The sequence below is a fragment of the Trachurus trachurus genome, assembly GCF_905171665.1.
Source record: "Trachurus trachurus genome assembly, chromosome: 6".
NCBI classification, from domain to species: Eukaryota; Metazoa; Chordata; class Actinopteri; order Carangiformes; family Carangidae; genus Trachurus; species Trachurus trachurus.
The window spans coordinates 143,569-170,362 of NC_139897.1; the positions used below are offsets into that span (position 1 = coordinate 143,569).

General features: G+C 42.3%; 2 protein-coding genes across 2 annotated transcripts; both read right to left on the reverse strand.

Moving 5' to 3' along the window:
• Window positions 1–364: 364 nt before the first annotated feature.
• Window positions 365–17,507, reverse strand: smc1b (structural maintenance of chromosomes 1B; the record flags this gene model as incomplete). The annotated part of the gene is made up of 25 exons (XM_083973452.1): window positions 365–487; window positions 577–687; window positions 1,018–1,087; window positions 1,616–1,767; window positions 2,975–3,129; window positions 3,268–3,421; window positions 3,540–3,620; window positions 6,077–6,230; window positions 7,944–8,089; window positions 8,885–9,026; window positions 9,284–9,390; window positions 9,704–9,820; window positions 11,046–11,183; window positions 11,290–11,436; window positions 11,675–11,866; window positions 12,006–12,191; window positions 12,344–12,551; window positions 12,652–12,734; window positions 13,287–13,427; window positions 13,697–13,949; window positions 14,139–14,377; window positions 15,538–15,741; window positions 16,213–16,325; window positions 16,870–17,058; window positions 17,399–17,507. 25 exons carry the CDS (start codon window positions 17,505–17,507, stop codon window positions 365–367), a joined length of 3,714 nt encoding a protein of 1,237 aa, XP_083829578.1.
• Window positions 17,508–18,454: 947 nt separating this feature from the next.
• On the reverse strand, window positions 18,455–25,687 carry cpa4 (carboxypeptidase A4; the record flags this gene model as incomplete). The annotated part of the gene is made up of 11 exons (XM_083973177.1): window positions 18,455–18,642; window positions 19,280–19,364; window positions 20,061–20,260; window positions 21,291–21,381; window positions 21,550–21,660; window positions 21,857–21,958; window positions 22,110–22,211; window positions 23,284–23,382; window positions 23,554–23,688; window positions 24,883–24,964; window positions 25,623–25,687. The coding sequence occupies 11 exons, from the start codon at window positions 25,685–25,687 to the stop codon at window positions 18,455–18,457; spliced, it is 1,260 nt and encodes a 419-aa protein (XP_083829303.1).
• Window positions 25,688–26,794: the final 1,107 nt, after the last annotated feature.

Consider the following 26,794-nt stretch of genomic DNA (forward strand, 5'->3'; position numbering starts at 1 on the left):
GGATAAACAACAGCCATAAACATTAAAGTTCTCTGTCCACACTTCTATTTTAATTGACTTTCTAGGATCAGCATCACTGTGGTTAAGATCGTCTCAGCGGTTTCTTCTTCCCTTGTCACCTCAGTCATGTTCATGGACAAACAGATTTTCAAGACTTAACACACGCAGCTCAGGAATCCACTCAAATGCTAAGTACTGTGAGATTTAAACAGTTAACCCAGGAAAACGATTCAACAAATTACAAACATCTGTTCAGTAAATTCAATACAACAAAAGGAGCCTAAACTGGAACACAGAAGTCACTATTTAATGATTACTGAGAACAGATATGATCAATGAAAACAAACATGCATGTGACTCCTGGCTATATTAATCTGGTCTTTTGTGCTCTTTTCTCCATGTCGGTCTGTTTCCCATTGTCGTCTTCAACCAGGGGGTAGGGTCGCAGGTCCAGGGACAGGATGCAGCTGAACATGCGCTCATCACACTGTGAGGGAGAGTGAAATAATGTAGTCACTGCACTGACATGTAAATAAATTAAGAGTTTCTCTACAATTAGTCATAAACATGTGTTACATCTGAGTAGACTCCCAGCAAAGCGTCTGCCTTGGAGAAGAACTCCTCCTTCTGGGAGATGACAATGATCTGCATATTTCCTCTGGACTCCTCTCGAATGAAACTGGTCACCTGGATGAAAACAAGACACCCACACAAGATACCACATCTACAAATACAATCCATGAACAGTATTATAGGGTAATAGTGCTTAGATGAACACACAGAACCTAATTACACTTCAGGTTTGTGGTGTTAGTGCTGCAGCTTTTGTGTCAAACACATTTCAAAGAGCCTGAACTGACCTGACATACACAAAAATCTATACCCATTTTTTCTATGTTTTTTTCCCCCAATTGACATCAAAATACCATGGCATTTCTATTGGCATATTTCACAAGGTGTGCCCACACTTGTGTGTTTAGCAGGAAGTAGACAAACTGGATACAGCTGGAAACCTACTTTGCCGATGTTAGTGTTGTCCAAGGCTGCATCCACTTCATCCAGGACAAAGAAAGGAGCAGGCCGGAAGCTGAGAGAAATGAGAGAAAATACCAACATGCTTAACAGAGCAGGCAAAGTACGGTAAGCACTATCATCGGCCAAACATCCAAGCCTGTGCCGATCAGTGACGTAACATAACTGATCAACTGAAGTTGATGATGTGATAGAAAAGATCCACCCTTACCATATTAGTACGTTCATCGATTTAACATCTCATGTTCATTACAAGCTAAACTCTGCAGGATATGAAGGATATTTTATGGTGTGAGCAATTTCTTTTGTTTTGAACTTGGGAGTAATTATCCAGCGGTCCAGCACACAACTTACACCAAGGAACTGTTGATTTCGTTCAATCACTTTTGGTGAAACAGGAAGGTGGCGCTTTAATCTGTCATTATAAATGAGTTATAATGTTAACTCTAGTCATAATGAGGTGCTATTACAGACAATTTGTTAGTGATTCCTTTTATTTACCTCATTTCATGCAAGGGATAGGTTCAGAGTTGGGCTAGTATATAATGTAATCTAGTCTCTGGCTCTCAGCTTTCAGGATTACCTGTGGATGGCGAATAGCAGGGCCAGAGCAGCGACAGCTTTTTCTCCACCGGACAGATTATCCATTGACATGTAGCGTTTTCCAGGCGCCACACAGTTGTAGTTGATGCCTCCCAGGTATGGCTCATCTGGATTGTCTAGAGTCAGAATGGCCTGGAGCACATCGAATCTGTATTAATTTATTTTATGGTGACATTCAAAGCATCTTATTCTTGTTTCCTACACAGGGTTTCTGCAGGGTATACCTTGTTAAATGTAGATACTTTTTAATATCTCTCTGAACTTGAACAACTTTTCCATGGCCAAAGACTGTGAGTTAAAACTAGTGAGAATGATGAGATCTGGTTCTTGCTTTCAAAGTAGAGATGTAAAGTCTATACATGAGTCTTAAAGAAGCTAAGAGGTTTGGAGCAGTAGTATCATGACCGCTCCAGACAGTGTTTGCTTAAATTAAACATACAGAAACAAAGTCAAAATTAAATGAAAGATTTTGTAGTACCTTTTATGGCCTTTGAACAAATACAATTCCAGCGCTCTTTCATAAGTCTACGTCTAAGTGTACTCGTACCTAGTATAGAGGGTATGCACATGACGTCACGGTACTCGGAAGTCGCTGTGGAACGTCCACTAGAGGCAAAAAGACGAGTGGCAGAGCCGCCAAAGTTTAAAAACGACGCAGTAACGAAGCGATTTTCTCCGAGCCCACACAAGTCTGACATGTGTAGCTTTACCAGCATGTAAAGCAGCAGCATGACCTAACGGAGCTGCTAAACATCTAGAGGATACGTCTCACTTTGACCGAGTTACATTCAACAACCTGTTCTCAATGACAGAAAGTAAATTCACTGGAGCGGTCATTTTTTTCGATGGATCAGCTGTGTTTACAGTTTCATTTGTCATAGTTATGATGTTTAGACAGATAAAGTAGTCTCTAACACATCCTACAGTTTGAGAGTTTTTCAGAATAAAAGCAGCTCGTGTTTAAGTGTCGGGAGTCACTGTCAGGACGACAGCAACAGCTGTAATCTGGTCCCTCTGGTCAGTAACAGTGAGCCTGTCAGTCACTCTGCAGGTACCGCAGTCACACTGTGTGTTACAGGAAGTGTCCGTGGAGATGGATGTCGATTCCTTTTGACATCAATTTGTTTTGCTATAAGATATTTTATCCAGTTTATGAGTCCACCGCTATCCGCCAGCACGTTGAGGGAGGTTTTCTTTTGCCACTCAGTCCGATCGAACGGGGCGTTGCCGAGGGCAACGTGACATAGAAGCATACCCTCTATAGTATAGTGGTTGGTTACTAGGCCAACAATGTCAGTCAGGTACAGTTGAGTCTGTGACCAAGGTTTTGTTGCTTTACCTGAGCACTGCTGTTCCTGCAAATTCTTTTATAGATCTGGTCAATTACAACAGACACATGCTCAAAGCATTGGCTGAAGAGGTTGCTGCGCTGGGCTTTGACTCGCTCAAACTCCTGACTGCACTTTCTGGCTAGTTTGGTGCTGGCTTCAAAGGCTGAATGAGGGGGGTGAGACAAAGCTTGATCACTAGGATGTCATACTACAAATCAGTATTATTACAACTCAAATCTCATGTGGAAATAAAACCTAATGTACAGGTACAGTAACACTTGATCCATGAAAAGTGAAATACCTTCCCTCACTTCCTGTAACTTTTCCTTCGCCTCCCTCATTTTTTCCGGAGCTTTCAGATTGGGGGCAGTGGTGCGATGCAGCACAGCCTCAGTGGACGACACAGACTCCGTCAGCTTCTCAAGGTACGCCTCCAACTCCTCTCCCTGTAGATTCTGTACATATATACATATTCAGTGTATTGGTGTGTTGTGCAAATGTTTTGGTGCATACTGGTCTTATGAATAAACAGCACAAAAGAATTGAAGATAATGATGAAACTTGATGTCTCACTTTGAGCTCTGGCATCAGTTCAGAGTAATCAATGACTAGCTGTGCCTCTCTCTCGTAGATGCTGGCTGAACTGCTGTCCGGCTGTAAAACCACAAAAATCAGTCATCAGGAAACAATGACACCAAAGGTTCCTCAAGCCCTTCAATTACTTTTGCCCTCAAACTTGGTAAGGTAAGTCAGTCTTCATTATTCTAATTTGAGGGTTCCAACAGTGTCTTTTATTAAATTCAAAATATGATCATTTGAGCTTATTTATAATTAAAGGTCCGGTGTGTAAAATGAGGGGTGATATCCAGCGTTTAGATTCTAGATTGCAGCGCTCACTCGCTTATTTTAGGCAGTGAATGCAATCTCTTGACGGACAGCTGCACCAGCCGATTGGCTGTTACAACAGGCCCACAGACTGATCGATAGGCAGGCCAGGTAGCCCGATGCGTGTGCTTTTTTTTTTCTTTTTAAAGACGCTGACACACCAGGGAAGCAGCACAGCGGTGGAGACGACCACCAGGGCCGACCAGAGACACCACCAACAGTGTATAGAGAGGCCTTTGGACATGAAAGCTGTGAGTGTGGTTGTGAGCTCTCGGACTGTTAGGGCCCTAGTTTCGTCGACCAGGTGAAGTCTGTGATCAGCGCAGCTTCGCCACGCCAACGGGGTGTGGTCCAGGTCCATTTCGCAAGATTGGTGGGCCGCGCAGTCAGACTTAGACCGGCGCAGCCGCTCCCCTCGTCCCTCCCACCGGCGCAAACGGTGAAGAGGGAGGAGACAGGGCGGGAGGAGGAGAGAAAGGCGTGGAGTGGGTTTGACACAGCCGAGTCAGATCTTCACCAATCAAAGGAGCTCCTCTCCTCACCTTTAACTGCGCGGCGGGTGATGCGCGCTGCAAGTTTGTCATTTTATACTTGGACATGGACGGAGGAAACAGCGACGCCAGAGGCCGAACCTCTCCCCGGAGGAAACAGCTGTTTCCCCGGAGGTCCGAGCTCAGAGTGACCAATAATGAGTTTACTAATATACTTAACCAGGATTGATCTGATACACTGAGAACCCCTACGCAATCTAAGAAACAACAACTAATAAACTAATAAAGAAACTCACATTTATTCAAACCCTGTGTATAAGATCAGAGGTGTAGCCTACACTAATCACAACATAAACACACACCATGTGGATGAAATCAGCAAGGACGCTCTCTCTCTCTCTCTCTCTCTCTCTCTCTCTCTCTCTCTCTCTCTCTCTCTCTCTCTCTCTCTCTCTCTCTCTGTCCTCCTCTCTCTCTCTCTCTCTCTGTCCGTCTCTTTTTTTCTCTTTTTTTCTCTGTGATAGAGATGCTGAATATACTGTAGTAGGCTATATACTGACTATCTGATACCGAGGCAGTGGTGGTGGACTAAGAGAGATGATGATTTGTGTTTTGTTTTTCATTACGGCTGCGTGATGCGGTCGCACGTGCTTATGAATTAATAAGTAAATAAATAAATACAGCGATCATCACAAGGGCAGAGTGGTATCTCAACACGGCAGCGACATGCAGTCATCCACCCTCAGTCCTGCTTTTGGGACATCCACAGCTGCTTTTCAGTGCCAGTTCGTCCCTGCTGTGTTAATTCAGGTGGAGTTTCCTTTACGCACCGACAGCCTTTGATCTCTGCTTTGATCTGACGTCAGATGTGACGGGACAATCTATATAGATATAAATTCACGTGTTGATTCCGTTAGTTGCATTAAATAGTGGTTATTGTGGATATTTATTGCATTGAAATGTGTCTGGAACTGTGGAGATCTGCCTGTGAGGTCTTGGTGACGTGTGTGCACTGCAGGTCAGTCAGCCAAACTTCCACTGCACCTGCTGCGCTTCGCCTTGCGCTGAGACTAGACCTGGTTGGAGGTGGCGAGCTTTCAGCGCAACTTCGGCGGGACATTTTCGGACGAAACTTCCACTGCACCAAGCAGAATCTGTGACGCCTCCCCCTGCTGCGCGGCCACGCCTATCTCAGCGCAGCGCGATCTGCAAATCTCCCAATCTGACTTTGCGCTAGGCTGCGCTGGTCGAAACTTGCATTAGACTGGCTGCGCTACCTTGCGCCACCTGCGCTGCGCCAGCAAACTAGGGCCCTTAATCTCTTAATTTTACTTTTAAAAGGAAGCCCTCCCTCCATTTAAAGAAAAGACATTGCTCCAACCAGTTATTATTCCTATCTGGTTCTTGCAAAACAAGTTGTTTTCTGTGTAACGTGTTTAGGTTATTGAGTACTGCTCACCCTCGTAAAAAAAGAATTTACATTACAGAATTTGGTGGTTTGTGATTAACATATGGACATTGTAATTTAAATAATTCAAAACACCCTTATTACATATACTATACAGTATAAAATAATAATTATAAGGCTACGAAAACCAAACTAATTTTATTTTATCGCTTTTATACACTTTTTGCCAACAAACCTTGCCATTATTACACACTTAACATGTAAAACATTAACAAAACTGCTCAGTACTGAGGTTTGAATGGTCAAAACAGAGCTCCTCCCCCTACCTGCACCTGACTGATTTCATCTAGGCTCCCTGCCAGTAGACTGATGACCAGACCCTGGATCTTGCAGTCCAGCAATAAGTTGTGTCTGGCCAGGCGTTTCTGCTCCAAAGCAGTCTCTGCTCTCATCACCTCACGCTGAAGCGTCACCAACTCTCTGGGAAAAAGAGAGACAAAAAAAAGTATTCACCAAAATGCACCAGCAAGATGTTATACTCCATGCTCGTATCAAAGTTCAACCAGAAACTAATCACATTGCAGAAAATCTAAATTGTATAATAATGTAGAGTCCTCAGAGTGTAAACACCCCATTACAATGAGAATGGAGATGCTTTAAAGTAATGTTTTTACAAATACTTATGATGAAAACGAACTTTCAAGTTCATCAGAAGACATTTATATTATACATTAAGCAGCTCTCCAGTGGTATTCTTGATAATAATGGAACACTTATTTAGCAGCAGTAACAGGTTCCAATCATGTGATTTGATCTTTTGGTGGAGCTCATAGATTTGTATATAACTGTTATTATTTTTCACTGTTACAACTTACAATCAGATAATCACATACAGATATAATTCACAACATCTGGTCAAGGTTTTCAGAATAAAGTCACCATAGAAACAGGATGCACAGATTTGAAGTAGGCTTGGGCGATAGGACGAATGTATCGCCAATCGACCACCGGCTGAGTCCGTCACGGTTGATTTAATTTTTGGCGATTGTCTGGGCGATTTTTTTTGCATTTTATTTCGCCAAATTAATGGTCTGCCTCCACAGAATTCAACTCTAATTTACATGGAGCACAATTCAAAGCGTGTGTAAATTGGATCTGGCAGCTATAGTTATGTAATATGTATGTTGTTCTATGTTATTCACACTGATTTCCGACGAGTCTGAATTATTTTTAGAAGAGCGTTATGTTTTATGATTCAGTGTGCCCTTATTTTGAAATCCTTGTACCGGGGGTTACTGTTACTGTTACGAAGGATACGGAAATAAAAGTAGCGAAGCTCCGGACAGAGTTGCGTTATGAAAACACATGTGTCTATCACAACAACGGATTTTCCGGGACAGATCAAATCCGTTAGATTATCAAGCTGATTATCCATACTAAAGGTAGGCTGCCGGTTCTCACGGCCCAGACTTCTGCCAATAGTTTTTTTTTTTTTTTTTTTTTGAGGGTGTGTGTGTGTGCGCCGAGCGGACACGCGTCTATGGGACAGGCTTTTATTTAATTTAGAACAAACCTTATGCTCAGCAAAGATGGAAAATATAAAGTCTATTATAATAAAATGGTTCTGTTGTTTGGATCCAGAGCAGCATTCATTTACAAGTTTAATCAGCACCAATTAAACTTCTAAATAAATGTAAACATTTAATAACTCGGGTCAGGTTGGACCACGGGCTTCTTTTTTTTCTTTCTTCCTCACAGGAGAATAAGGTGTGTGTTGCGCTCACCTCGCTTCTCTCTGACGCGTCGGTGCTCTGGTTGTGATTGATCCGCTTTATACATACACACCTGCGCTCCGCACACGTGTCATAACTGCCGAATATATCGTCAATCGCCGATTTAAAGGGGTACGGTGGCCGATTGGAAATTTTTAACCTATCGCCCAAGCCTAATTTGAAGCGACATACTTTGTGTGAGGCAGCCATATGCACAACTGGTGATAGTGAGGTCAATGGCGGTGATTGTACCTGGAGTGGACAGATTGTCATGTGGCCTTTTGGCCTGTTTACCCACCACTACAGTACTTTACACGTCATGTACCCATTACATTGGAAACCTCAATATTAGCAGTAACAACAGTTGTAGCAGCAAAGTATCAGTAGCCACAGCATTAGTTGTGTTAGCTTGTAACATTACTTGTTGATCCCTTTCAGGCTTTGAGTTTTCTGGTCTAGCTCAGCTTTGGCAGTGGCAACTTGGCTCTTCTTAGAGAGCAGCTGGTTCTTCAGCCTGAACAGTTCGTTCTGAACTTCCTCCACCGCCACCAGCAGCTTCTCCTCATCCTGTAGAACAGAAACATACAATGACCAAATCTGATGTGTTGTGCAACATCTCAAGTGTCTACTAAAACCTTAAAGGGATAGTAGCATTTTTTTTAAAGTGGGGTTGTATGATCTACAAATAGCCCCTAAGTACTTTAATTGCAGTAGAAGAAGAAGCCCTGCCCAGAGATTTACAACATACAGTGTTGTGAATGGACCCAAAGAAACGGCCTATTTTCGCGGCCTAAAAGAGGTTTTACGTGAATACACAGTTCCATTGTTCGCTATAATATAATTTTTTCCAGCCCTTCAAAGTGCAGGAAAAACACAGTTTTTATTTAGGTTAGGTCCAAATAAAAACTGTGTTTTTCCTGCACTTTGAGGGGCTGGAAAAAATTATATTATAGCGAACAATGGAACTGTGTATTTTTTTCAGGTAAAACCTCTTTTAGGCCGTGAAAATAGGCCGTTTCTTTGGGTCCATTCTCAACACTGTATGTTGTAAATCTCTGGGCAGGGCTATGGGCTGGCGTTGCTAACGGGAGGAGTGTAGAGAGTCTTCTACTGCAATTAAAGTACTTAGGGGCTATTTGTAGATCATACAACCCCACTTTTTAAAAAAATGCTACTATCCCTTTAATTACAGCTTTGGAGCAGGATTAATATTCAGGGGGGAGTTAGGCAAACAGCTTGCTCTGCTGCTACACCGAAAACAGTAATTCTGTTTTACCCACTGCCACATCACAAGAGATGGTCGAACAGAACTAAACTGTTGTACATTAACTCTAACACGGAACGGAAAGCATAAGGTAATACCTCTCTCTGCTCTGCCAAGGCTCTCTCCTCCCCGTTGATGGTCTCCTCCATTTGGTGGATCTTCTTCTTCTGCTGCTCCAGCTGGTCTTTTTCATACTCTAACTGTGCATTCAGGCGAGCACACTGACTCTCAAACTCCAACCTGAAGGGAGAGGTGTATGATGCATCTTGTCTTTATGCTGTTAAATACATGGAATTTTGAAGACACTGGACAAATACTGTAACTGTACGGTTGCAAGGTAGTTAGTATGGAAATCATTGAAACTGAAATGTTTGTTGGAATTGTATGAGACCAGAAAGACCAGCAAAAGTGAACTTTGCTGGGACATTTGTCATGAAATATTTACAGGTTTGGCTGGTTGAGTTCAGCACAAATTATTGTACTGTTGTTTGTCTTACCGTTTCTTGTCGAGCTCTGTCTGCAGTTTCAGGTGCTTATGCTCATACTCGCGGATGCTGTCCACACCGATCTCAGCACAAAAGTCAGAAAACACCAAATCCTCCATCTGAATGGACAGATCACAGAGTACATAGCTAGTTACATTTTCTGCTACCAGGGTTGTCCACCAGCCAAAAGCTAAGGAGGCCAATGAAATACTCTCAACAGCTGAAAACAATTCATCTTTTGATTCTGGAATGAGACAAAGCAGCAACAAAATAAAAAAACATTTTTTAATAACTGTAATGACCTGTGGAAATGAGGTGAATTAATGAGGTATTATACAATTATCATTACATGACAATGTCGAGGCTAAGAAATGAACTGCGGTTGGAATTGACATGCATTAACAGGATGTGAAGATCTACAGACAGAAGAACCTGGTCAATCTGGTTTCTGATCTTCTTCATCTCTGCATCTTTAGCCTCCACACCTTCCTGCTGCATCTGGATCTGAGAGTCCAGGTTTGCTAGTTCACTCTCCAAACGAGAAATCTCCTGTAAACCAAAGACATGCAGGGCAGGACATAACATTAAAAGTATGTCTTGTGAATCTGAATCTAAATCCAGTGTTATCATGATACAATATGCCCTTATACAAACACTTTGCTTTGTTATTGACCCCTTGCAGCTACGTCACAATTAGAACGTTACGCGAGAGGCGACGCCATGACGGACGGCAGAAAGTGCTCAGTGATAATGTACTGCTCCATGGACTGTATGGGTGCCGTCCAACAATGTGGCTCGATCACTTCACACTACAACCTTACAGCATTATCACTTATTTTAAATAGAATATCTACACACCCGTTGCAATAATCCGTTTGTTTTTTTGTTATTCACCGTAGAATATCTCAGTTTTCTGTGCTTTTTCCACTGCTAAGGAGCCATAACGTCAGTCAGTGCCACACTCCCCATACAGCAGCTGCTGCTGTCTTTGCTGCTGCTAACTACAGTTAACAGACCTGGAAAGTAAAACCTGGTCCGACCCGTGGGTGTTGAAGACCTGACCCGACGTCTGTCTAATTAGTGATCATTCTCTGATTAAAGCCGGCTGAAAAATAAAAGAAAACAGGAAGCCGTCTTCGTTGTAATCGCCGCGATCCGTCCGCCGGCGGCAACTACGTTGTGACGGTGCTATGTTTAATACGAGCGTTAGCTGTTGTTAGCCACAGCCCACAGCATGTAGCTCAGCTAATTAGCTTCAACTGTGTTTACATCAACTATACACTGTAGATAAACTAACTTGTAATGGCATCGATAACGTGTCTGTATATCTTCGCACTGGTCCTGTTGCTCATGTAACCCCGCTGCCAGTGGCCAGCCCCTGGTTCTTAGCTCTAGACCAGCAAGGAGTTGGTGCTTCAGACCAGTTTTAAGAACCAATAACCGGTTTTTAAGCGGTGGAAAAGCAAAGAACCGGTGCTAGTCAGGCTCTGGCTCCGAACCAGCACTGGAACCAGCTCAGTGGAAAAGGAGGGGAAACCCTACAACCCCGGTATGTCATAAAACTATAACGCGCCCATTCAATTACATTGACGTTCACTGTTCTTTTGCCGTCCATTATGGCGTCCGGAGCTATCGCGAGTGGAACGTGACGTCACGTGCAAGGGGTCAATACAATATCAGTGAAATTAAAGGTGAGAGTGATACATCTGGGGCTCTGGTTTACATGTGTACATACAGTAAAGAACAGTAGAGTATAGTAAAGTAGAAATTATACCGCTTGACATTTGAGGATGTTTTTTTTCTGGAGGTTTTCCAGCTCAGTTTTGGTGTATTTGAGGCGCGTCTGAACACCCTGAGCATGAGCAACGATCTGTTTCAGGTCCGACTCCTTCCGCTTCAGCCTCATCAGATCCTGTCATAAACAGGAAGAAGCTCTTCTGTCTGTACATAGTAAATGAAATCAACAGAACTAGCTAAAAATTTTTGGTTACTGCCGTTTAGATCATGTGTTCACTCACGCGAAGCTCAGCTGTCAGCTGTTCCTTGCGCTCTCTCAGACCCGCCATGGCCTTGTCATCCCAGCAGCGGGCTTTGCTCCGCAGGTCACTGGAGCCTCCAGAGATCACACCTGACTTTGCAAACAGTGTCCCATCTAGAGATACGGTCTACAGAAAACACCTCTGAATTAACTTCAAGTTTTAATATTAAAAAGGCCTATTTGTCCCCTCTTACTTAGATTAGATTTTTACTATTTAGTCTGAGCGTTTTGCATAGCTGCATGCAACTTGTCTCCTCTTTACAATTTGTAATTGATGGAGATAGCAAAAAAGAAATAACAGTGACTTAACCAAATAACATGTGTTGCATTTTGTTGTTATGTGCATGACCAAGGTTGAAGCTTGCCTTGTGGCGCTCCTTCCTGTCAAAGGCCACACTCCGGGCCTGTTTGATTGTCTCACACACCAAGGCGTTGCCACAGACAAACTGAAGCACTTTTCTCAGATGGGCGGGAGCTGAGGCAGCATTAATCTGGACAACATCCATCAGCATTTTAGCACCTGGCACCTGCCGCAGGTGCTCATTCAGAGGCCTTATCTAAACACACGAGGGTGAGGGTTAGAATTGATTATATGTACTGTATTTATGACAAAGAAACCAATAACTGCAGATTTAACAGGGCTTTCTATTTTCAGCCATATAGTCAGCACTCACTTTGGAAACAGTTTCAACTTACATCCAAGTAGTCAATGGGCAGGAAGGTCTCCGGTTCTGCCCGCTCCTCTTTAATGAAAGAGATACAGTCACGGGCCACTTTTTCTGTGGCCACCACGATAGCGTTCATGTAGCGACCAAACACCTTGGTGACAGCCAGCTGATACTTCTTATGGATGGGACTACACAAGTCAGAGAGTCGACCGTACTGGACAGGAGAGGGAACAAACTACTTCAGGAGAACTTCTACAGATTAAAGATTGTTATTTTACATGTAAGAAAATTTTCCAAAATTATACAGCCACATTCCAGGCTGAAATGAGACTGTATGTCTCATTTTAATGCCAGTCTGTCTCTTACCACAGTGTCTGGGTAAAGTCTGCAGAGCTTCTCTAACAGCTCTTTGCGTTGCAGCTGATGACGGTTCTCATGTCTGTCTAAGCGGGCGTTCCCCAGCTCCTCCAGCACCTGACTCAGCTCCTGGTTCACCTCCTGGCTGCGCTGGTGGCCCCGCTGCAGCTCTGCAGTCAGGCTCTCCTCCTGCTGTCGCTGCTCCTCAAGGGATAACCTACGACATAGTGAGAGTGTTTCTTTCTGTGACTTTACATCCTTTCGTCAGTCAGAGACATGTGTCTTCCTATTTGGCATGATGTGTCCACACAACATACTTGCAGGTCTCCACATACTGCTCCAGCTTCTCTGCTCTTTGTGTGAAAGTTTCCAGCTGAGTCTGGGTGTTTCTGAGGCCGACCTACGGCAAACAGTTTCAGGTGTGGTACAATTAATTATCTATCCATGACAGATTCAGTAGTATGAAACATGTCTTTTTCACCAGCTGTTAAAGAGAAACTATGTAAGTCCAGTCGCTTTTCCGCTGTTTTGCTAACCCTCCTCCTGGCCATGTGCATTTGTTTACAACAAAGCTGGCGAGAAATCTATCAATAGAGAGGTAGATAATGTTATATATCATATACGATGTTAGGACGTGTAAATTTGTGTAGTCTTATCTGTCATAAACACGAAATTACAGGTTACGGGGCGCGTTTGTGTGGCGGTGCCACAGAGAGGGGAGCTGGGACACCGGGTCGGAGGCTCTGATCTTGCAAAGTTGTTTTTCAGCCTCATAACAAGTTAAGCTATTTATTAAACTGTCACAATTACTGGAAAGCTGTTTAATTGAGGTAAAAATGCAGCATAGTTAAGCTACAAATCCTGCATAGTTCCTCTGTAAGTCTGTGAATATTCATGAATTTGAATTCTGAATGAATGTGCAGTGTCAGCAAAAATGTATGTCCAACTTTACCTCCACCTCCTTCTTTCTGCGCAAGTCGATAGCCAACTTTTCGTAGTCGGCTTTCACCTCCCAGTTCACTTTCTCTGCCTGCTGGGTGAGGACAGCCCCCTGCTTTCGGATCAGCTCCTTCAGCTCCTTGTATCGCTCCAACTGTAGCAGAAACACATATAAAAAACATGATACTGATGAGATGATGATATCACTAGTTAATGTATTCTTCCCTGGTGTTTTCCAGCTAGCTGCTGACTTTTAGAGTATTTTTTATGCCTTTTATGCCTTTATTAGATAGTACAGTTGAGAGAGACAGGAAACAGGGAGGTAGAGAAAGAAAAAAAAACTGCTCCACTCGGTGCCCCAAGCTCCTGATTTTTTACAAGCAATTTTCTTTTGGAGGTAGATGTTTTCTGACACACACTCACTTGATCCTCTTTCAGCTCAGCGCTCCTTCCACGATAAGCTGCCTGCTGCTGCCTCTCGTAATTTCTCCAGGTCCTCTCCAGTTCAGCTATCTCCTGTTGACCTTGTGCCAGCTGTTGATTTTTAGTGGCAAGCAGTTTCCGACTCTTCTTTAGGGCATCACGGACTGCCTCGGCTTTCTTCATGTGATGGGATGTGTTAACCTTGGCTTTGATGTATTGAGACTGAGTCTGGGACTGCTCATGCTCTTGGGAACTGGGTAACAGAGTGAGACAAGGCTTGGCTTAATTATATGGCATACTTGCTGTCATAGACAACCTCTGTATTTGTATTTAATGTTTGGTGGATTAAGTTGGAATCAAATGCTTGCCTAATTAACATCCCTTAACAGAAAAAAAACAGCCCATAAAAATGAACTCAAAAACTCTCCAACACACAACATACCGAATTTCCCTCTCAACTTGCTGCTGTTCTCTAGTGAGGCGTCCATGTTCTTTCTTGTGTGATTTGAACATTTGTTCCCAGTTTTCCATCTCAGTGTTTTTTGCAGCTGCAGCCTGCTGTTTCTCCTTCAGATCGTTGCTGAGAATGTCGATGGCCTTCTCGTTGTGGTAGAGTCCAGCCAGGCTCAGCTGCAGGCGATTATAGTCAAGCCCATCAACCAGTGCCTGGTACTTCTGAGCCTGGAACAGCAAGAGATGGGACCATTCAATTGATGGACAATAGATATGATAATAATTAAATATACATAACCGTTCAGGTGATAATAAACAGTCCATGGTGCTATTCCTGAGAGTCAGAGCAACATGTTGCAATGTCAAAAGAGATGAAGCCATCCTAGTTTTCTAAAAGAAGGAAAAAGTAGATGCAGTGCAGTCAACACTTTCTTAAAGCCCCAGTGTGTAACTTATTTGGCTTTTTATTAGCAAAAATCAAATATGTCTTTCATAAATACGTATTTCACTGAAGTTGAATCATACCTGCATACAAATGAAAGCTTTCTGGTACCTTAGAATGAGTTGTTACAAGTTGTTACAAATACATAAGTGGGCGACGCACCGAACCGAGGCGGCCATGTTGCATCGCCATATTTTACGTTGAGTGACAGCGTGACCGTAGGTAACCACGGAAACTCAGCGGAGCTGTCGGCTCGGCCTGTTAAAACTGTCACCACTGTGTAGTGTGAGGAAGGACGGAGGCACTGGTGTTGCATTCAGGTGCAGTCAGGCAGACGGCCGTCGGCAAACCAACCGGATGTCATTTTACTCCACGAGAGAAAGACGGTAAAACGTGGGTCAGGTAAACAATACCACATCACCATGACAACATATTGTCAGGCCTGTATTGTTTTGCCTCGTGCTGGTGGACCACTTGTTTACATAGAGGCTTGTTTATCCTGTTACATGCAGCGTCTGTTGTCTGTCTGACGTCTGCCTGATTTCACGTGAATGCAACATCAAGAATATGTTCAGATATGCAACCGCACCGCTAGATGGGGGGAATTCCTACATACTGGGGCTTTAACAAAATCTGCTGACTGTGGGGTGTCGGGTTAGGGTTAGTGGGTGTGGGAGGGTGTACACTCACTGCATCACATTTTCAACACCTGTACCTGTGTTCCTGTTCAAGATTCTTGAGCACCTCATCATAGCATGGATGCATTATGAGCTCTTCTGTTAGTGGTAACGCTCCTGAAGCATTTTGTCTTAAGAGATAATAAATGAATGCCAGCCTGTTGTGTTTATGAATGTTACAGGCAAGTGTGATGTAATGTTGGGGATGAGAGTTAACAACTCTCCTGGTTGACAGAAACATTATCTTCCTAATCTTTGTGTAAACTTACCTCTACTCGTTCCAGGGAAACATGCTTCCTTTCAACAGTGGCAGACTTCTTCTTGTTGAAGTGAAACTGTGTGTCTTCTTTGGCCTTAAGCAGGGCTTGTTTCTTTCTATCATATTCTGCAGCGAACTCCCCTGACTGACTGATGAGTTCAAACATCTTGGTCCTCTCCTTTGGATCCCTCAAAGCTATGGACTCTACCGCCCCCTAGTGATGAGTATAATGTTTAACAGCTGTTACTCATTGTGCCTGTTTCTAAAATGCACCTCACTTTTCATGTTATGGTTATCATTTTTTGTTTCCAATATGCCACTATTTCATATATTCTTTCAATTGTTTTAGTTCATCTCTGTTTTTACTCAAACACTTTGTGGCACATTGGATATCCACCATAAAAACACAACCACATCTGCTATGTGCTGAATAGAAAGAATATCATCTACATTTTGTTAACGTATGGCCAGGTCCTGCTTTCTGTGCAGACTGGAAATAGGTTACAAAGCAGTGTGAAGATTTTAAACCAACAACATAAATAAACCATAAAGACCAAAAAGCAGCAAATATAAGTTTAAGTGGTACTGTATAACACTTTACAATGTCGTGATCTGCAGATATCAGTGCCCTTTGAGTGTTTTTCTGTTTATTTGTACATTTCAGTGCAGTCCCTTCAAACTTTACCTGGAACACCAGACAGTTTCGAGCTTTGGTCACAACGCCAATCTTCTGTAGCTCCTCGAAATATTTTGCAAGAGCAACATGCACGTCATTGACCCGATACTCAGAGGAGTCACCTGAAAAATACAATGAATGGCAGGTAGGCTAAGACAGCTTTGACCAAAAACTGACTGAGGCATTTATTTTGAGAAGCAATCAAGCTCCTCATTGAATAACTGTATAACATACACAGTATCTGAGAGCTGTTGTTACTGTACTTATGAAAGAAAAACACATATTTCCAGTTATCAGTCTAATTAGTTTTGTGTTAAGTGAAATGATTAAGATGTAATTTGCTCCACAACAGAAGAAATATCAATAAAGCTCAGTCTGTATACAGACAGGTCTGCATCAGGACCAAATACCGTAGGCTACCTGTTGGGTTGACCATCTGCACAGGGTCACACACATGTACACATATTATTACAAATTAGCCCCATTCATAGCAACCTCGTTTAAATTGTGCATTACAATATATAACGAATAATAACTACATAATGCATTTTGATGTGACATGTTTTCAATATTCATCGTTTTTGTTGGAAACGCATTAATGCAGCGTCCTAAAACCAGATGAACCTACAATAGTAAACATGCTTCTGCTTAGTAATTTTATCTCACCGGTGATCGTCCTACAGAAGACAGTCTCCTCCTCTTCATCATCGCGGTAACACATGGACACACGGGCAGTGTTGGTCACGGGCCGCCCCTCGTGGGCTCCGTGAACCAGATCCCTGAGGTGCTTCACTCTGAGGGAGGCCGCCCGCTCCCCCATGACGAAGCCCAGGGCATCCATCACGTTAGACTTGCCTGGTTTGGCCCGATATGTTTAATTTGTATTTAGTTAAACGTTTACACAGTGAGGTTATAGGACAATACAATGCAATCACTTCTTTGACGTGTAAGTTGCAGCTAACGTTAGTCCAGGCCTGCTCCTTATCTGGAACTGGTTGTTTGTCATTAGGGTCTTCAGAAAAAAAAATTACCATTGTTAACAATTTACTTTTATCCTGTCCAGGAGGAGGTATGAACAAAAATCAATCAAGCAAATACATTTTTCCCAGCTAGGGTCGTCCGAGTATTGGCTAGCTAACGTTAGCCATGGGTCACTAACTTACAGCTAACGCCCACTGGGGGGGGGTTCACTCACCAGATCCATTCGTGCCAATTATGCAATTAAATCGCATGAACGGACCGATAACCTTCTTCCCTCGCCATGACTTGAAGTTTTCGATTACAATTTGTCTCAGATAACCCATGTTTTAAGAAGGTGGCTCGAACTGCCGTGAGTCAGCAGCTTCTTCTCATTGTCAGTCAAGATGGCGGCTGGTCCAGATCAGACCGACGCGGGAAACGAGTCGTTCCTCAACAGGATGCGTAAGCGCGGCATTAACGCAGCATTATGTACCTGTAATACATTTTCACCTCGTGATAAGGCCGCATTTTGTTATAATCTGCCACATTTTGGAATAAAATTCTTGAACGCAATAGGCCTATGTAATAAACTTTGCTGCATTTTGTAATACGTTATATACCGAATTATTACAAAATGTGGGTGTTGCACTTTTTTTTTTTATAAATGTAATAATTCGGTGCAATGTTACACGGCAAAGTTTATTACATATTTCGGCCTACACTTATACAACTATCAGTGTATTCAATAGGCTTCATCATGGACCTACTAGCTCCATTAATTAGACAGTAGTAGGCTAATTAGAGGAATGCATCTGGCATAACATGACATTATGTGGCCTTGGTGTAACTTAGGCTACTGATCATTCATTGTTCACTAGAGAAAAAACTATAGCTACTGTGAAGGCCACATCTGGGCAATCTCCATCACCCATCTGTTGGGACTGGGGAGTGTGATGCTGTCCACAGTCCCATGGAGGCTGAACATCTGTCACATCTGCTGCTTTCAGATTGTGCAGACCAACTGTATTATAAACACTTGATGATAGAGTCCATAAGAAACCATATCAGATGCATGCGTTTAGGCTACTCATTGATTCAGGTATTTTTTACCACGACTATAGTAAAAACATATGCCCCACTGAGGCTTATGCACAGGGGCCAAATTTATTATCTGTTCATTCATTTATTTATATCTCTACAGAGATTTCTGAAAGGAAGAAAACTGGGTAGGCTATTTGTGACTTTATTGGTCAACATTAAAGTCAGATCTGTGGTTCCAGGGTTACAGTCATCAATAGGGATGGTCACGGACGTACTCCATGATGTGTTTCAGGGCCAGCCAGGTCTCCGAAGCGGTGGGGATGATCTGATTTGCTGGCAGGATGAAACCAAAGCGACCAGTGTCTCTCAGCTCAAAGGCAAAGGAGTATTTAATGCCCATATTGTAGGACCAGTCAATACTGCCGCCACTGGCTTGATCTACAAGGAGTAATAGTTGTATTAGTAAAGTGCCAACAATATTACCAGTACTTTAAAATCACTGTAGCCTATTATTATTCCATTTTGGAAAAAAATAATTGTTTCTTATTTTTCTAAAGATGATTTTCAAGAGTTTTATTTCAGTAGGCTAGTTAATACTATCATTATAAAAGCATCATATTATGTTCATTTGCATGATTTTTTTTTAATGAAGAAGGTTTTATTACACCAAAATCAAATTACAATTCATTTACAAAAACAAAGTCTTCAAAAATGTAATTGAAATGTAGCCTAATTAAATTATATTGCTTATGCTGCAATACATTTGGTATTAGACTTAATAAGCTGGTCACTTGTGTGTAAAGTTTATGTCAGTAAATAGTTTGTAATCCACTGTAAGTGAATATGGTTGACTAAAAGTATGATACTGTTCTTCAATGTTGAAGTAGAAGGTGCCTTAAAATAGAAATACAAGACCCTAAAAGCTGTTGTAGTTTAACTTGAGTAAATGTTCTTCATTTCCACCATTGATTACTTATCATCATTACATCCACATATTGCAGAAATCTGTTTGTAGCAGTAGGCTACAGCGAGTCCTGATGAAGTGGTTATCAGCAGGGGCGACAAAGTTACTTACAGATGATGTTGCAGATGCTTCCGACTTTGTACCTCGTGCCGTAGAGAGAAGTGAGTTTCTGTACTGCAGCTCTGCCAACAGAGTCCTAAGGAGTAGGACAAAGAGGACATACAATACAATAAGGTAAGAGATAATACTGCCAACTATACCCACTCCCAAAATCTGGACTCAGTCAACCTTGACATCCTTATATTATCTCAAACCAGGCTTACTAAGTCAGTTACAAATTTGCAATTTATGTAAAAAACAAGTTCCATGCTACCATCCTAACCTTATGTACATATCTCCACAGAATTTCAAGTCATTTTGCCCTGCAAAGCTGAAAATGAATAAAACAATGGTACAAAGCAAAAAGTAAGAGAAACAAAAAATGCTTTTTAGAGTTTAGCTTTTAACTTTTTCTTGACTCATGTTAATAAACCGTGTAAACCTGGGGAAGAATATTGCTCAGAAATTTACTTGGCTGAAATGAAAAATAAATGTAGCCTAATCAAAGTGCAGGTGTTGGTTTCTAGTCAATTCACTAAGTACAATTGCAAAATTACTAAGGTTGCAAATTAACATTTTAATTATTATCTATATTTGAAATTTCTGTCATTTCAAAGTCTGTCATCTTATTATTTCAGCTCTATTCAATTTTGTAGCGTTAATTTAAACTTCAACTCAACTCTCAGGGGAAATTATTTACTTTTTCTTTTGGATATAAAACTTTAATTTGGAAGAAACTTTTAAAGGATTACGTGGTTTGCTATGCACCAGCTTACAGATTCTCCTTGCTTACCAGCTCACGCTGATGTGGCACGCTTCTGCAGGAATAGCCATAGGGGTACATGAGCAGCTGGGAGTATGCGTGGACAGAGATGAAGGACTTGAAGTTGCCATGGTTCTTGATCAGGTTCACCACGTTCTTCACCTCGATCTCTGAGTGAGCTGAGGGGCCATGGTAGGACTCAGAGCAGGGATTCTTGCTGGCACCAGGACCTGAAAGGAGATGAGACACATGAACAACACAGAATATAATGACAGTTAGTAGAAAGCAGCAGGATTTCATGTCTAGTCAAAGAAGCCTCAAAGCTCAAATAGCCTAGTGCACTATAGAAAAATTTAATGCTGATGGTATGAAAAAGTGACCAACATTTTGGTAAATTCGTCCATTGCCATAATCCCTATAATCTTAGCAGTAGGTGCATTACCTTTAATTGTCGGGCAAGCTGTTTTGAGATCGGCGGGGCAGAGACGTGAGCTCTGCACAGCATGGTATTTCCACCTTTGACTCATCAAATTCATCAAATACACAATCCAACAACTCCAAAATGCTCTCGTGGACAAGTTGGGACCTGCACATTCACCACGCTATGGAGTAATAATGTAACATTACGAGAAAGAGTTGTTTTCAAGGTAAATGCAAAGCCGAAACTTGAGTGACTGCAAAAGCGCAAGTAGTTCAGAGTATTTGCTTCATGTGTCATAATGTTACATAATTATACTGTTACGACCGCTCTCGGCCGTAACATATACATTATCATTTCATAGTGTGGTGAATGTGCAGGTCACAACTTGCCCACCAGAGGGTTTTGGAGTTGCTGGATTGTGTATTTAGTTTGACGAGGGAAATGTGGAAATACCGTGCAGCTCACGTCTCTGTCCCGCCGATCTAAAAACAGCTTGCCTTGCACAGACAATTAAAGGTAATGAAACTACTCCTATAACTATAGGGATTATGGCAATAGGTGAATTTGCCAAAATGTTGAAATATCCCTTTAATGCCTGAGCACAGAGTCTGGCTGTTGCTGCTTCGTGTGAATGCTTCAGGTAGTGTGCTGCGAGCTCCCCCACAGGGCAAGAGAGTATAAGTGCCCGTTCATCACTGTTTGAGGCTTATTAAGTTATTAAATCAGAACCTGAGGTGTGTAGGCCTATGCGTTTATGATGATGGATGTGACACATATTTATTATTTACTACAAATTGGTCTAAATACAACAAGTTATTTACTGTGTCATCTGTACTGACCTCCAAAGCCGGCGTCCCAGTTCCTGTTGGGATCAACTCCACGGCATCCAGACCCTGGGACGATGGAGCGAGTCTTACGCCACATACGGTTCTGTTCATCAGACAGCTTCAGTTAGCGTGAGTGGTTTTTCTGCCTACAATATACACTGCACAACATTTTTATGTGGCTGTTGAGCAACATGACCCCATTTAAATACTGTGTCAAAACAAAGGGGCAGAGTTAAAGATGATGCAGCTGTCCCAGTGACTGCTGACGTACGTTGGTGTGGGTGTAAGCATAACCATCAGGGTTCGCCAGGAGCAGCATGTAGATGTCCATGGTGTTCAGGAGGGAGGTCAGGGAGGAGTCTCTGCCATAATCAGTGGCAATCTAAGCAAGAACAACAGTAAACAGAGAGCAATTACATTTTTACTGCCTGTGACAGTTTGTGTCAATCATGTGATTATTTCAGGTCCATTTATCACGTTTTAAACATTCAAAGTGCACCTTTGAATTAAAACAATTTCTTCTGATGGTTTGGAGCACATTTTGGTTCAACACAACTTGATTCTGCAAACATGTTCACCTTGTTGGCCGTCCACACTCCGGTAGCCTGAGACACCCATTCCCTGGAGTGGATTCCTGTGTCGATCCAGATTGCAGGACGCTTGTTTCCACCAGTGCTGAACTAAAAACCAATTCATTTTTTTTAATGCAGAAAAAAAGCAAAGTCATCTATGACATTAAATTCCCCACTGTGGACACCTGATGTACTGTGGATGAAGACTGCTAAATAGTAGATAATGGGTACTTAAAGTGTTGAGGTATTTTCATCCTACCTTGAGCACATACATGGGCCTGTTCTCATAGGATCTGCCAATTTCCTGCTTGGTGACCAAATGAGGATACTGTGCCACCAGGGTGTCCATCCAGTTGTAGATCTGTATGAGAGAAGACAGTTCATGCACTGCAGGGACCAACTGGCACCTGCATCAAGTCCTTTCCCCTGCTGTTAAACCAGCCTGCCCTCCCTTCTCATGAACCAGCCTGCCATCCACTACTCCCATTAAGCTGGCCTGCTCTCCCTGCCTTTCCTGTATATGGCCCAGTCTGCCCACCAGAAGCTGCCTTCATCACCTCTTGTTAACTGCATCTATGTCCATGTTTTTCCATATTGTTGTAAACTGTTTTCTTGTCTGTATACAACATCTATTGCCCGTCCGCTCTTGCTGGGTGAAGAATCCCTTCACTTGGGAGTTTTTCCTCAGACCCTGTGAGGGTCTAAGGTCAGAGGATGTTGTTATGATGCCATGTAAAGCCCTTTGAGACAAACTGTTTGTAAAAGTGGACTATACAAATAAAATTGCCTTGCCTTGTCAGAGAGATCATCAGTTTGTCTCAAAGGCCTTTACATGGCATCATAACAACATCCTCTGTCCTTAGACCCTCACATCCACTGAGGAAAAACTCCAAGAAAACCCTTTTAACAGGGAAAACCAGGAGAAACCTCAGGGTGAGCAACAGAGGAGGGATCCCTCACCCAGGACGGACAGACGTGCAATAGATGTTGCTACAGACAAGAAAACAGTTTATAAGAGATGTGTCCCTGTCCCCCAGCAGTCTAAGTCTATAGCAGTGTAGCTATAAAATGGTTCAGAGCTACCTGGACCAGCCCTAACTAAAATCTCTGTCATACAGGAAGGTTTTAAGCCTGGACTTAAATGTAGTTAGAGTATCTGCCTCTCTGACCCATGGAGAGAGCTGGTTCCACAGTAAAGGAGCCTGGTAAATATAGTAAAAACAGGGGCCAGCAAAACCAGGACCGGTTGTTTTAGCTGTTAGCTACTATATTAAAGATCAGCTTGTGTAAAAGCATGTCTAAAACATACAGAGGCCTTACAGGCCTGACTTAAGGTGCTCTCAACAAACATGTCAATCAATTCTTGGTTATAAGCCTGTGTTGGCTATGAGGGCAACAGGAGTTTAGATGAAGTGTTTGTGTAAACAGCCTACTGTCTCCAGACGATGATAGGCTCCAAAGTTGAAGCTCCTGCTGCTGCGCTCCCTCATCTGGTTCTCCTCCATCTCAGCCTTCTCCGCATCAAGGACCTCCTGCATGTTACATGCAACATATCTGATAGTTAGTATTATAACCACTTGATTCTCAGCATCTAATTAAGCAACGAGGAGGCTAAAGTTAGACATAAGAGCAGAACAAATCTCCTGAACCAGACAGTCATCTATCAGCATGTGCTTATGAACTGCTCACAGGGAATTACAAACCTGAAGGTTGTCAATCATAACAGCGAAGGGGATGTTGTGGGCACTGAGGTACTCCTTCACAGAGCTCAAGCTGGAGCTGGGCACATGGATGTCAACAGGAAGCTCAGTGGAGACTGGGTGGAGCCAAAAGTCCAGCTGGGATCAGACAGACAAGGAGGAATCACAGATCACCATGAACACCATGAAGTGTATGAGTGAACTGAGCCAATGAATTCAAAAAATAATTTCTTCAACAGATCCTGTAGGCATCAATACATCACTCCTCACTGTGTGTAGGCATCACATATTATATCACTATGAGGCAAATGAAGTTAAAAGCATAAACATCAACATCCTGTTTCATTTATTCTCCAAAACACAAACAGATTTTCCAGAATCTCAAGGAAATTTAAATAGAATGCAACTGGACTTGGTTATTTGTCTAAGACGTTTCACCTCTTATCCAAGAGGCTTCATCAGTTCAGTTCATCAGCTTGAACTGATGAAGCCTCTTGGATGAGAGGTGAAACGTCTTCCTAGACCAGAGGTCGGCAACCTGCAGCTCCGGACCCACATGCGGTTCTTTCGTCACTCTGCTGTGGCTCCCATGTGGCTCTCGTGGTTTAGAGAGGGCAAGCTCATTTTGGGAAGAAAAAAAAAAAGATAGGCAAAATAATGGCCATTCACTTGTTCATTGTAATAGTTATTTCTTTGGAGATTGTGGTGCTCATGTTCGATAGGGTGGGAAAGGGCCCAAACGGCTCTTTTAATGCTAAAGGTTGCCGACCCCTGCTCTACACTTAGACATGACCCTGTTTTATTCTTTTGAAGGAAAGACTGGAAATCAATTGAATTGAGAAGTCATAGCTTCTGATATGAGACTGATAACAATATTCCCTTAAATAATTCAATAATGTCATCCTCGGGGGCATGAAGGCTGGTGCCACACTTCCACCAAGTAATTTCTACTCAAAGCTGTGTGAAAGACTAAAATATACATCTCTAATTTCTCTATGTGAATCACAGTCTGGTCTTTAACAGATGTGTTTGGTGACTTTGTCAGACAACTTTCCAGTAATAAAATGATCCAAAAAGTTAGCGCCTGGAAAGTTTCTGTTGAATGGTGAAATGCAAAACAACAGCCAGGCATCTGAGAGGTCCTGACTTTTATCATGTAAACAACTATGTTCATCTTCATCCCACATGAACTCCAAAGGTGATTATTTCAGGCTGAATTGGATTTGGCCTTGTTCATGAGAAAACTGTCTGGTACAAGCAGCTGAGAAAACTCAAGTGTAGGTATTTGCAGTGTGTGTGCGTGTGTGTGTGTGTGTGTGTGTGTGTGTGTACCTCCCACTCCTCTTGGGTCTCCAGAGCCTGCAGGAGTTGGATTTCTTCTTCAGACTGCACATTGACCCTGATAACCTGGTCTCTGGAAGACATTTGTTTATGTCTCAACATTATTATATAAAGAGACTTTTATGTTATTTATACACTCTGATATATTCTTCTTTATTCATTGAGATCAGCAATGGAGGGGGATTTATTTGATTACTTACAAATATAACAATAAATCATACAGGCGAGATGCCATGACTCCTTCTCCACTCTCTTCAATAATCAGGATTAACCTTTCTCTACACATAACACTTGGTCAGAATTTACCTATTAATCTTGTACTTGTTCAGATTAGGTGATTATTTTATGTGTAACATAGGGCATCTAGTAGAAAAACATTAAAACTATCTTAACATTAAAAGGTAGGCCAGCTAAATAGAGTCAGAAAGTAAACTCAATGCCAAACAGACAGATTCTGAAATTAACTTATTTCATTTGCAAGAAATTGTACTGTATAATTCCAGTTGTACGTCCTTACAATGATACAGTTCTATGAAGCAGCTGCAAAGTTTTATATTTAAGTTTCATGAGCAAGCAATCTCTTTATTTTCTGATAGTTGGAGATCTTAAGTGTCGGATATGTTGATTGTATCCTTGAAGATGTATTACAAGGTATTACAGAAAGCATTATCACTGTCCATATTACAAAACCAGTAGCTGTTTCTTCTTGTAGCATGAACAGATAAACTTACCCAGGGAAAACTTTTTCAGCTGTAGCCGCAGCCACAAGAACCAACACCAACCAGAGGCCCTTCATCCTGCCTGTTCGCTGTCCTACAGTATGTGTCAGGCCTCCACTCCTCTGGTCACTTAATATCATCAGCAGCAGACAGGTGGGCTGTTCCCATACAGGAGAGTCACTTCGCTCTGCTGATAGTCACACAGCTGTTCGCTGTGGAAAAAAAGTTATTTTCAATAGCAAACATGCTGATCAAGCTCAGTTTAATCTGTCTGGTGCTCAGCTGCAGATAGTGGCATTTTCCCCAGGTTGCTGTACTGATGTTACCCAACTGACGTGGTCACAGCATGTGCAGGAATGTGTGTGTTTAAGGTGACAGACGTGTTTGAACTTTGCTTTTTAAATTTCGGCCTATGATATAAAGAGAACAAAACTCACAGATTTATAGTTCTGAAACACACCTGAAACAACCAGAGGGCAAAAAACCCAGCACATATGGCATTAAAGTTATGAGAAGAAATACTTTTTGTTATACTGGGTGAAATTGTCCTTCTATCCTGAGAGTAGTCAATACATTATACATTCAGAAAAAGGAACGAAAATAACCAGACCTCTGTGGCAGCTGCAGGACTGACTGACAAAACTCTGACCAATCCGTGCTTTTCGCTCCGAAAAGGAAAAACCAATCAGATGCCTTCATGTCTAGTTCTGCCTTGCATGTTCTGTGAGTCGGGTTCAGGAGGGCGTGTCTATAACAACAGAGAAAGAAATAACAAAATGAGGTCAGACAACTCCTTCCTCTGTGATTCAGGCAAGAACAATAATAAGAACAACAATAGATACAAATTTCTCAGTGACTTTTTAAGTCTGCCTTGCATCACACCATCATCTGGATTATCAATTGTCTCCTCCCCACCTTCTATAGATGGAGCGACCACAATCCCTACTGTAGACACCAAAGCTGCCAGCTAGCTAACCTATGGGCAAATTCTATGTACGTCTGCCTGTCCTGACTCTTTGCACTACTAAACTTCTGCTGATACCATAGGCTGATACATGTAAGCCTCAGGTAATTCATATGCCTTTAACACAGCCAGTTTTACCTTGAGATAGCTCTCATACTGTAGTGTGATTTAGGCAAAGCAGAATAGGCTTCCTGGGCTTTGACAGGTAACACACACTTTA